A 12,837-nucleotide genomic window follows, 5' to 3' on the forward strand; every position below is an offset into this window, starting at 1 on the left:
GGGTTTTAAACGGTAAGTGGTGTTACTCAAATCCTTTTACGTGATTTGTGATAGGTCAAATATGCGCAAATGGAAGCTGATTAAAATTAATTAATAATACAGGTATTCGCATAATCGAAAACTGAAGTAACTCAATGGAAGCTGATTAAAATCAATTAATAATACAGGTATTCGCATAATCACATTACATGAAACCATAATATTATCAAACAAAGATTGTCAAACATGCAACACCCTCACTAATTAGATTTTAAAATTTTATCAACAAATCCGAAATTAATATAAAACACACGATTAGAATTGTTGTGACAAAAACTAATATTTCACAACACTCATAATATTGCAGCTAGTACTATAATAAATTGCGGAACTAAGAATTTGAAAGGAGCAACTCGTAATAATTGGATCATTAAGTCCCTATACTTCATCCATTAAACAATATTAAGCAAAAATGTGCTTTGACATTTCTCCAAATTTTCCACCTTCGGGAAAAATAGGTAAACTAAGCATTCCACTCAATCATGTTTTCTATCAAAAGCCATTTTGAATAGGCATGTGTCTCATGTGTATAATTAAAGAAAATAAAAATTAAATTTAACGTGTACAAAAGAATAATGTAGATGTAAATAAACTTTTTAGATTCCTCTCATCTTTATAGTTATTAATAATTGATAATTAATTCACTCCACTAATTTAACATCTAACTCAATTCTTAAATGATAACTAGTTTTGGGACCCGTGGGAATCACGGTTTTTTGTTTTTAGTTTCTCGGTTGGTTTCGGCTTCAATTTGTTTCGTATTGAGTCGATTTTGGAGTGCTATTCAGATTACTTTTATAGGTTGTTTGGTATGTTATCTATTCGAGAATGTTTCATTATATATACCTTTATAAGTTTTAATGGGGAATTAACTTCATTATCCTAACTATTTCGACTTACGTTCTCTCTCTAAAACCCCTCTTTTCTCTCTAAAGAAAAAACCCTAATTTTTCTGGTGATCCGCCGCCTCCCCTTACCAGTCACTTCCCCTCCTTTCTCCCCCTACCCAGCGCCGGAGATGGGGTCTTTCCTTGACCCATCTCCGGTGATTGTCCATGCCTCCTTTCTATGGCGGTCCCCAACGCCTGATCTCGCCCCCCTTTTTTTTCTGATCGTCTTCTGCCCTGACCGGCGGTTTGGTAAGGTGTTTCGTGTGGTTGTTCCTGAGGTCGTTCCGTTCCGCGTTCCCCTGTCCTGTCATCGAAAGCTTCGCACGCACTCCGTGGTGTTTTCCCTCACCCTCGTCCCTTCCCTTTTCTGGGTGGTGTTTTGTTCGGTCGTCTGACTTCTTTTATTCAAGCCTTTACAAGGTTTGTTCGGTCGTCGATCTTCCCTTTTCATGTTTTGTACTCCCTGGTTTGTTCCGGAGTATTGTTCGGTCGTCGGTGGTCGATGAGCATAGCTCATCTGAGTGGTGTTTTCTGTTAAGTGGTGGTGGTTTTGGGACGATCTGGTGTTTTCCCTCCCCCTCGCCCCTTCCCCCACCAGATTGGTCCCATTTCCCGGTCTTCTCTTGTCGGTCCGATGTGTGTTTGGTTGGTTGGGTTGCATGTGTGCCGATGGTCCTGGGGGGGTTCGTTTGGAATTTGGAGTCTCAGTGGTGTTGTGATTGTTGGGTGGGCTGTGTCTTTGTGGATGGGTGGTCGCATCCGGCTGCTCCTTGGTTGGTGTGAGGTCATGTCTGTTGGGGACTATTTCTTTCTGTTGAGGTGTGTTGGGTAGGGTGGATTTGGGCTTTCGGTGGTGGCGTTGGTTGGGATTGAGGTGGTGGTCTTCTCGTACTTGAATGGTGATGTTCTTCCTTTTACTGTCTTGTCTTTTTCTTCTAATAATCTCCTTATATAGGAGTCTTAATCGTCTCTTTGTGGTAAGCCAAGTCCTTTAAATGGTGATGGTGTTGAGGTGCTTGTGTCACTGGGGGTTCGGGTTACTCATTGTATGGTGGTTTTCCCGGTCCGTTTGTCCTATGATCAATGGGTGCGGTTTCTAAGGTGCAGGAGTTTTATCTCCGCCGAGGGCAGACTCCGTCTTGCTACTCTTCTTTTCTTTCTACGTCCTTTTCGCAAGGGCGTAAGTGTACCTTGTCATTGTCATCCCGTTGTTTGTTTGTTTCGACGGTATTTGGAGGCCTACCGTGATTATGAAGTTGACATCAACGTTCGTGATCAAGCTGCCGTCTACTGCCTTTCTACCATCGTTTATCTTGCTTATCTTAATGTTGTAGTTGCTCTTTTAATTAAAGGATATGTAATCTCTATGTATGGCTTTGTAGTGTTAGATTTAGATGTGAAGTGTCTGATGCTACCTAGTCGAATAGCTTACTTTGTATTGTTTACAATAATGTAAGTTATTCACCTTCTGTCAAAAAAAAAAAAAAAAAAAGTTTTAATGGGAAGTCTGATAGTATTGGTTTATTTTGGATGCCGAATTTTAGTTTGATTTTGCTATTGTTGACCAAAAATCTTTTATATTGTGTTTTTATATGGGTACGATAGGAGTCACGTTTGTTTGTTTATTGTTTTTCGTTTCTTTGATATTGTTTAATGTATACATGATACGGTTTATTAATACGGGGGAGGGGGGGAGTTTATTATTTTTTAGTAAATGAAAAAAATAGGAAATAAATTTAAACCAATCAATTTTTTTGGTAACACGGTACACCACATAGACCAACAACCGCGTAACATTTTAGATCCCCAATTCTTCCTGCATTTGGCAATCTGATCTCCAATTTGTAAGCCCTAAATGAACGAATTTCGCCAAACAAATTGATCAATCATATAGTCGTCCGTCCCGTTTATTTTGTTGGATCCGTTCCAAAACTTTCGCCGGTTAACGTCTAGTTTCCGACGAAAATCATTGAATTTTTGTAAAAATTGGGGAAATTAGGTTTAGGTGAACATGTGTATTGATTCGATTTTGGGAGGAGCAGAAGTGCCATGATTAAAAGGCCAAAGTAGGATATACGAAATTCAAAAAAGAAAGATGCACCCATGGAGGAACATGTATATTTCATTAGTTTATATATAAATGTTTATTACCAAGGGGGAGAAGACGACCATGATTGCAGTCCAAGAGTGGTAAATATCTAGAATAAAATTAGAATGACAGGTACTGTTGGGTCAAACTATCTGATACTACCAATTTCACGACCACAGAAGTCAACAGGAATCTCATACAAGTGTGCAAACTCTTCGACGACGAACATATAATCAAACATCTGAAAAATTCAACAACAAAAAAAGAAGCAAGTGAAATGAGGTTACATGCCGGTGAAGGTTTTCTGACACCAGCAGCAGGCCCCGCTGGAATAACCCCGACGAAATTAAAGCTGACTGTCTTCGACAATGGCCTGTGTAGAATTCAGCAGAACAGAAATGAGTCCACATACCAGAAGACAAGAAAAACAAAAACAATAGAGCCTTAATCACAAACTATTCTGTCCTATAACATCAGCTGATGTGCTGCTAGAAGTAACCTAATAGAGAGTTGAGTAGAGTTAGACATGTCGATATCTCAGTGATCATATTACATTACCATAGTATAAATGCGGGCAGTGACAGGCTTGCCAACCGAGTTACAACTCTTTTTGGAGGTAGCTTGGCTGCAATTAAAGGTGCAATTGTCAGAAGCTATTTACATTTGTTCCCCTAAGACCCAAGTACCCTATATACGGCTCCAAGATATACACACTCGTTATAATAAGTAGTATCTGGGTAAAAGAAGCGATATAGAGATTTGTACGAAGAGTAATACCAGCTGCGTTTGGACATGTGATGCTATGGCGCTGTGCTTAAAATGGATTAATCGGGTTTTTGTGCTATCGAGTTTGGACATGTGATGCTATGGCGCTGTGCTTAAAATCTACTAACCTTAACTTTTAGTTTTTTATTTAAAATTCTATCATGGATTGGAATCACAAGTTTGGTGTAACACGTATAGTTTGTTGCAGCCTACAAGAGTGTTTTAGCTAAACCGGGACTGCAACAACATACTGCAAGCCGAAAACGTAATTAAGCAAATTAAGTTGTAGAACATACATAGTCCAAGTTATTAATACTAGACTTATTAATTAATATCCAACTATGTTAGCAACTTATATGCAGGGTACTAAATTTGAGAAAAACCGCAACAAACACATTCAATGGCGGGTTAGCAATATACCAACGTAATACCATCTCAAAAAACACATCAAGGGACGATATAAAAACGCAAACCAAAACAGCCAGACAAACGGGTCTACGGAAGTGTACGAAGTGAATACCTTCAAGGGCAGTAACGCAGCTAGTTTCCGCGCAATTAAGTTTGCCAACCTGCAGCAACCGCATTCAACGCAGGGTCAAATTGAGACGTTGAAAGCGGGGTGACAATGAAACAAAAGGAAAACATGTATTACGTCTAAAATTCTACTACAAATACATCACATAAGTAGAGAATTTAATCATAAAAGTAGAGCAATAGCTAAAAGAAGAGAAGCCAACCGAGAAGAAATAGGGGAATGGAATAGACCCACAAATTTAATCATATAATAGGATGTTAACAGGAAGACAAACGGATACGTAATTAATTTTACATTTACTGAAGTAATTAAAAAAGAAAATGAAAAGATGGAGCAATAAAACAGTACTCACCACCAGATAGAAACCGTATCCACCACGACCGTCTAAGTGGGGGTCCATTTGAGACCCGATGACAAACGCAGATAACGGAACATTTGGGGAATTCCGGCAGCCGTATGAGGGAGTGGCGGTCGGCCGGCGTTATACGGTACGATTGAACGGTATAATACGGGTACAACATGGTGTAAAGGTGGAGTATCTCGTTGGTTGGAGAGGATGACCATCGGCGTTGACTGGAATAAGCGTCGGTCAGTTTTTGAACGGTGATATCGGTTTCGGGAAGGAGGGCCATATGAGGTACGGGGTTGCTGTGATGTTTGATTGCTTAGAGATTAATGGGATTGATGATTGTCGATGTTTAATGCGAACGTGTCATTTCTAAATCAAACTTGGTATTGCGTAAATCAGATGTGGCATTTCATAATCACACGTGGCTTTGTTGACGTGGATTTTATGAGCCATTTTAGTCTAGGCTTTTAATAGTATTTTATAGATTTTTGGGCTTTTCACTCCATTATTTATGGTACCTATTATTCATGTCAATAAGATTGAGATCCTCGCAAATTCAATTTCATTCTATGAGTGTTATTTTTCTAAGGAAAAATGATGATTAAAAAAAAAACACATATATATCAAAATAAAGCATACATTTGAAAGTTTTTGAAATACTAATTTTTTTTATGAACCTAAAAACAATTAATCATTTACATTCATGTTGTCAATCTTATAGTTAGTTTATAATATAGTATTGAGTCGAATGAATAGGAGTATTTGTTTAAGTAATTCTAATATTTCTCTTCTTAGTCTTCTTTCTTCAATAAACCATCCCTACATAAAAAAAATCACTTAGTCATTAATTTTTGTTATTAATTTAAGTTTCTCTTAAATAATCGAAGAAAGATGACATTGAGTCTAAAGATGTAAGTATATTTACCTTTGAATAGCACAACACCACAAATCTCATTATCCCTAAATAAGAAATAAACAACAAATATGCAAGGTTTAAAAATGTGATGTACTTCATAACCAATGGAAAATAAAATAAATAAATGAATTCTTAATTTAAAACCTTAATACATTTACCTTGGTGCTAATACAATGATAAAAAAAAAAAAAGTTAGTGACATATACAATTCTTTTCGCGATAGCGGTACAAAAATATTTACTTAAATGTTGTCTCACAAATGTTGTCTTCCGTCAAAAACTTATAGTCAATCTTGTAGTTAGTTTATAATATAGTATTGAGTGGAATGAAGGGAGTAGTTGTTTAAGCAATTCTAATATTTTCTTTCTCCATATAGTATTTTTTCTCTAATGAACCATCTCTAGGGAAAAAAAGGACAAAATCCACTGAGTAATTAATAAGAAATAAAATGGTGAAATTTGATTTGCGTGATATTAATCTTATCGTTATTAATTTAAATTTTTCTTTAAATAATAATACAAAAAGGGTATTGAGTCATAAAGATGTAAGTATATTTATTTACCTTCGAATAGCACAATACCACAAATCTTGATAGTTCCTACATAAGAAAGTTTTAAAAAGTGATGAGCAACCAATTGAACTTAAAAACAAATAAATGAATTATTAATTTAAAACCTTAATACATTTACCAAACCTTAATAGATTTACCTACCACAAATCTTGATAGTTACTACATAAGAAAGTTTTAAAAAATGATGAGCATTTCATAACCAATGGAACTTAAAAATAAGTTATTAAATTATTAATTTAAAACCTTAATACATTTACCTTACCTTATTACACTTACCTTGATGTTGATATAATGATAAGATTTAAAAAAGACTATTTACATATACAACTACGATTTTGTTGGCGATGAGGGCAAAAAAATATTGGCGTGAAATTTGGCTCACAAATGTTGTTTTACATCGAACATTTATATCCAATCGAGGATGCATGTTATGACTTTTGGGTGTCTTTTTATTATTATCATCAAATTTAATACATATAATAATTATGTAGTAAGGTTTTAGGACTTTTGAGCATTCTTTTTCATTATTAGCAAATTTAATATAAACATAAATATGGAGCAAGGAGAAATGAAATGTTAAAGGTTTGCTTTAATTTTTATTTTATTTTTTATTTTTTTTGTTGACAAAAGCCACCTTGTTTAATGTTAAATATATGTGTTCCGGGTGTAATTCCAGAGCAGATATTTGTCACCACTCGCAGCTAGTAGAACGATGTCCTTGCTTGAATCCTCCTCGCGGTCTCCTGAAACGATGAACAAACTGAGGGCTCGGCTTTGGCCGAGCGTACTCACTCCGACGCTCAAGTCAGTAAACTTAGAGAGAAGTTGTTGTAACTTGGCTAAGAGTGTATTGTAGAGAGATAAGGAAGATATTACCAGATGAATAGTGGTTATTAGGTCAATTTGTGGATCCCTTCCTCAATGAAGGTTGAGGAGTATTTATAGGCATTCACCTTTTGTCGCGTAGTGACCAAGTGGCCAAGTGACTATCAGGTGGAAAGACCGTTGTACCCTCGGCCGATGGACCTGTGGCAGACTCGCCGAGGGTCTTGGATATGAGTACGCGGATATGTGTCTCGGCTGGCTGGTTACCATGCCGAGACCCAGGTGACAGGCCGATGGGCCCCATCGGCTAGGCTGTCTGAGTCGTTGACTCTGCTGTGGATACCCTTGACCTTGCTCAATATGTTGACTTGGTCAGCGGTGCAGAATATGCCCCATCAATTTGCCCCCAGCGTAGTCTATGCCGTGGTATGGGCTCCGATGTATGCTGAGCGTATATTCTGCGTGAGTATTTTTTCAAAATTTCTGGTATCGGCGTCTTCTGATGCATCGGCGTGGTTCTTGTTAGGCCGTACCATATCCCCCCTCCACATGGATGCGTAAAGGGTATCCGATGTGGGAAAGAATGTGAAGCTGGCCGAGACCAGGGCTGAGAGTGCCGGTTATTTTTGATTGCCCCCGGCCGGTGCTTCTGGCTTGGTCGATCATTTGGCCGGCGGAGAGAAGGTACCTAGGAAATTGCTGAGGGAGATGAACAGGCGAAGAGAGGTGAACGGGCGTGTCGAATACGCTTGGTCACTGTAGCATTGATTGACATTTAACTGTTGCAACGATTGACATTCCGTGGTTGCATGTCCGACACGTGTCTGTTCGTTGATTGGTTGACGCTTCATGGGCTGTGCCCTGATTGGTCCTTCTTTGTGGGCTTTTTCCTATAAATAGGGCAGTTATTCCGTGATTTTGGCCATTACTTTCATTTCCTCAAATTTTCTAAAATTTTCTCCCAAAATCTTCATCTCTTTAAACTTTCAAGGGCTTTCTTTTCTTCCAATCTTCGGTCTTTGATCCGGCGAGTGTATTTCTTCAAGGTAATCAAACACATTTTCTTTTATTTCGTTAGTGATTTGTTGTGAACATGTCTTCTGTTGACGCCGGGACTAGTGCTTCTGCGCCGGGGGGTTCCCCGCCGCATCTCGACGAGGAGGGGATGCTAGAGGCCGTCCCGTTAAGACACTGGGGCCCTAGGTCTCCTTCTCCCGTAGCTGATTTGCCCCTCGTGGAGGAGTTGGATGATGAGGATGATGCTGATGTTGTTAATGATGATGATGATGAGAGGGCTCCCGTTGATGGTGGAAGGACGGCTATCTCGGATCATGGTGAGGCTTGCACGACTGGCCTCGACCGTGCGTTTACAAATAAATTCGCAAGCAGCTCCGGAGAGACTCTTTTCGGAGATCATTTCTTCTTCGGTGAGGGGTATAAAATTGTTATCCCTAAGAAGGGTCAGGCGGTCTGCTGTCCTCCCCCGGGTCATATCGGCGTGCATATTAGGCATCTGGAGTATGGGCTCCGGTTTCCTTTGAATGAACACGTCATGGCCATCGTCAAAGCTATGAACGTTGCCGTGGCTCAACTGCATCCGTTGGCCATGAGGACGATAGTCAGCTTTGTATGGATCTGTCTCTTTAGGGGGGAGGTCCCGTCAGTTAACTTGTTTCGTCGCCTCCATAGTCTTCGGCCGTCAAAATCTGGCAAGGTGGGGTGGTACAGCGTACAGACGGAGCCAGGCTATGCCTCTGTGAACAAGCTCACTTCTTGCAAGGACTGGCAGGGGCGGTGGGTGTACGTCCAAGTGCCGGAGGACTACCCATTGCCTCGGTCCTTCCAGAGCCCCGTTTACTTACGGTGTGAGACCCGGGAAGAGTATGAGGAACACGTCTCCCGGGGTAGCAAGGTTAAGATGGACGCTTCGTTTGTCCCTCTTACCTCGGATGAGGAGCGGGCAATGCGGCTATTTGATGCTGAGGAGGGATGGCTGCCCCCGACTCAGATTATTCTTCAGGATGAGCTGCTATGCCGCGTCGGCCTCATACCGGCCCTCAGCTGGGGTGAGTGGGGTCGGTGTGAGGCCCACCTTTGCTCGTTATGTTCCTTTTCGGTGCCTTGTTTTACTTCCTTTATGTAACCCTTGTTTGATTTCTTGCAGATCGGTTTGGGCGGGATCTGTCTGAGAACGACCTGAAGAGGCTGGGGCTTGATAAGGACGGGAAGGTTGTCCAGCGGCATCCTACGGCTGATTCGAAAGATCGCAGGCCATCCCCCAACGAAATCATGGAAAAGCAGACGAGGGGGTTAGATCGGGAGACGGCACAGGCACGGGTTCTCGGAGGCGTGCCGAGGAGATCGAAGAAGGCAGCGTCCAAGTCGGCGGCCGTATCAACGCCAACTCCCTCTTCGACCCCAACTCCTTCTTCGACCCCAGTGGTCCAAAAGGGTCATGTGGAGGTCATCACTATTACTGAGGGGGAGGTGACCGTTGCTGAGGTCCCCTCTCCGAAGAAGAGGAAAGAGCGATCGCCTGCTTCCACCGTTGCCGGGGAGGACCCTGCCTCCACCAGCCCTCCAACTAAGAGGGCCCAAACTGGTACGGATCTAACCTGTGGTTCGGATTTGGCCGGTTCGTTGGACATTCCTGATGACAGGCTTTCTGATGTGTCCATGCATGGTGACATGGACGCTCTGTGTAAATTTTTTGTAGATTCACCATCGGCGGCCGGTGTTTTAACTGAACGGCAATCAGAGAAGCAGCCTGCGAAGACCATTGAGAAGGCGGGCGATAGGAATGTCACCGTCGACTCCTTAGTTCAGAAAATTCCTTCCTCCGAGCTCGTGGCGGAGGGTGAGAGATTATATAAGAAGTTGGGGGTGTGGGTCCGTCTAGCCGGCTCTCGCGCCATGGAGCAGGAAAAGGCCCTGGACCAGTCTGCGCCGCTGATCGCAAAGCTGAAGCTTGATATCTCTGCTGCGAGGGGGGAAGCCGCGAAGGCTAAGCGTGATCTTGCTGCTGCCGAGAGGCGTGTGGAGGAGGTTGAGAAGCTGCTGGGGGCCGAGAGGGCCAAAGTTGCTCAGGCTGATGGCGCCACGGCCAAGATGATGGACGAGCTGGAGAGGTACAAAGGTGCCTACAACGCCGTGGTTGCCAAAAGGGACGAGTTGGAGGATCGGTTCCAGAAACAGGCGGAGGCGCTCGGTGACGCACAGGCTATCCTTGCTCAAAAGGAGAAGGATATTGACATGCTTCAAGATGATCTTCTTCCTAAAATGTGCGTTCAATTCCGGGACCAGGCCGAGGAGGCGGCTAAGGAGGTGATCAGAAAGCTCGTGGAGACAGGCTTTGTCCCCGACGGTTTCCCGTGGGATAAATATGACCAGCTCCTGGATGAGATGGCTGAGGCTGCGGAAGCAGCGGCTGCTGAGAAGGCGGAGGCGGCGAAGGCGGCTCAGATAGCGTTGGCCAAGGCGGCCTATGATGCAGGGGAGGCTGGAAAGGAGACTGAGGGACTGAAGGCGGCCGGGAATGACGAGCCTTCTCCAAAGCCGGCCACCAAAGATGATCCGCTGCTTAGATGGAGGGCAGCATCAGGCATAGGGAGACGGGCGGTCGTCACCAGACTCACCCGGCATCTCGGATAGCCTTAGCTGTTCGGGGGCCAACTATTGAGCCTTTCCTCCCTGCCACCTTTTGGCGCTTCAATTGATATGCTTGTAATCTTTTGCTTTTCTTTTCCTTGTTTGTAAAAACTTTCTTGGTAGGTTGTGTTTAGGCTTACCCCTATGGGGACGGCCGTCGTCTGTATTCTTCCTTTAGTTCTTTCAACAAAGTTTGTCCTATTGGCCTTTGGCTTGGCCGAGGCATTGATCAACCACCTCGGTTTGTCTTTTTGCGTTATTTAATTGAGTGTCTTCGTTTTTACCTTTGGTATGGCCGAGGTAGTTTGAATGCATATCTCAACTGCGTAACGTCTTTGATGTATTGACCGATGCATCCCCGTCGCTCTCAGCAAGTTGCCGAGGTAATCGGGGTTACGGCTTGATAACAATTCTTCTAACGTACCGGTCATTGTGTCCCCGTCGCTCTCGGCCAATTGCCAAGGTAACGGGGTTATGGCTCGGCAGCAATTCTTCTAGCGTACCGGTCCTTGTGTCCCCGTCGCTCTCGGCCAATTGCCAAGGTAACGGGGTTATGGCTCGGCGTCGATTCTTCTAGCGTACCGGTCATTGTGTCCCCGTCGCTCTCGGCCAATTGCCAAGGTAACGGGGTTATGGCTCGGCAGCAATTCTTCTAGCGTACCGGTCATTGTGTCCCCGTCGCTCTCGGCCAATTGCCAAGGTAACGGGGTTATGGCTCGGCAGCAATTCTTCTAGCGTACCGGTCATTGTGTCCCCGTCGCTCTCGGCCAATTGCCAAGGTAACGGGGTTATGGCTCGGCATCGATTCTTCTAGCGTACCGGTCATTGTGTCCCCGTCGCTCTCGGCCAATTGCCAAGGTAACGGGGTTATGGCTCGGCAGCAATTCTTCTAGCGTACCGGTCATTGTGTCCCCGTCGCTCTCGGCCAAGTGCCAAGGTAACGGGGTTATGGCTCGGCAGCAATTCTTCTAGCGTACCGGTCATTGTGTCCCCGTCGCTCTCGGCCAAGTGCCAAGGTAACGGGGTTATGGCTCGGCAGCAATTCTTCTAGCGTACCGGTCATTGTGTCCCCGTCGCTCTCGGCCAATTGCCAAGGTAACGGGGTTATGGCTCGGCAGCAATTCTTCTAGCGTCCCGGTCATTGTGTCCCGTCGCTCTCTCGCCAATTGCCAAGGTAACGGGGGTTATGGCTCGGCGAAGCAATTCTTCTAGCGTGCACCGGTCATTGTGTCCCCGTCGCTCTCGCCAATTGCCAAGGTAACGGGGTTATGGCTCGGCAGCAATTCTTCTAGCGTACCGGTCATTGTGTCCCCGTCGCTCTCGGCCAATTGCCAAGGTAACGGGGTTATGGCTCGGCATCGATTCTTCTAGCGTACCGGTCATTGTGTCCCCGTCGCTCTCGGCCAATTGCCAAGGTAACGGGGTTATGGCTCGGCATCGATTCTTCTAGCGTACCGGTCATTGTGTCCCCGTCGCTCTCGGCCAATTGCCAAGGTAACGGGGTTATGGCTCGCAGCAATTCTTCTAGCGCACGGTCATTGTGTCCCCGTCGCTCTCGGCCAATTGCCAAGGTAACGGGGTTATGGCTCGGCGCAAAGAATTCTTCTAGCGTGCACGGTCATTGTGTCCCCGTCGCTCTCGCCAAGTGCCAAGGTAACGGGGTTATGGCTCGGCAACAATTCTTCTAGCGTACCGGTCATTGTGTCCCCGTCGCTCTCGGCCAATTGCCAAGGTAACGGGGTTATGGCTCGGCATCGATTCTTCTAGCGTACCGGTCATTGTGTCCCCGTCGCTCTCGGCCAATTGCCAAGGTAACGGGGTTATGGCTCGGCATCGATTCTTCTAGCGTACCGGTCATTGTGTCCCCGTCGCTCTCGGCCAATTGCCAAGGTAACGGGGTTATGGCTCAGCGGCAATTCTTCTAGCGTACCGGTCATTGTGTCCCCGTCGCTCTCGCCGGTGCCAAGGTAACGGGGTTATGGCTCGGCAGCAATTCTTCTAGCGTACCGGTCATTGTGTCCCCGTCGCTCTCGGCCAATTGCCAAGGTAACGGGGTTATGGCTCGGCAGCAATTCTTCTAGCGTACCGGTCATTGTGTCCCCGTCGCTCTCGGCCAATTGCCAAGGTAACGGGGTTATGGCTCGCAGCAATTCTTCTTAGCGTACGGTCATTGTGTCCCCGTCGCTCTCGGCCAATTGCCAAGGTAACGG

General features: G+C 44.4%; 2 protein-coding genes across 4 annotated transcripts in view; one reads left to right on the plus strand and one right to left on the minus strand.

Annotated features, from left to right (window-relative positions):
• The window catches only part of LOC141592732 (ABC transporter C family member 12-like), a 70,454-nt gene that overhangs the window by 19,791 nt on the left and 37,826 nt on the right, over positions 1 to 12,837 (plus strand). The gene's annotated exons all lie outside the window — the stretch shown is intronic.
• LOC141591306 (uncharacterized) lies at positions 3,096 to 5,006 on the minus strand. 2 transcript variants are annotated; one of them, XM_074411630.1, is made up of 4 exons: positions 4,671 to 5,006; positions 4,304 to 4,352; positions 3,577 to 3,643; positions 3,096 to 3,391 (listed from the first exon to the last, which is right to left on the minus strand). In XM_074411630.1, the coding sequence occupies exons 1-4, from the start codon at positions 4,716 to 4,718 to the stop codon at positions 3,139 to 3,141; spliced, it is 417 nt and encodes a 138-aa protein (XP_074267731.1). In that variant the 5' UTR covers positions 4,719 to 5,006; the 3' UTR covers positions 3,096 to 3,138. The 2 variants fall into 2 exon arrangements, 1 of the variants encoding a protein (XP_074267731.1); XR_012520800.1 differs by lacking the exon at positions 3,577 to 3,643 and having other exon boundaries at positions 3,191 to 3,391.

The sequence above is a fragment of the Silene latifolia genome, chromosome 7 (assembly GCF_048544455.1).
Source record: "Silene latifolia isolate original U9 population chromosome 7, ASM4854445v1, whole genome shotgun sequence".
Lineage (NCBI taxonomy): Eukaryota > Viridiplantae > Streptophyta > Magnoliopsida > Caryophyllales > Caryophyllaceae > Silene > Silene latifolia.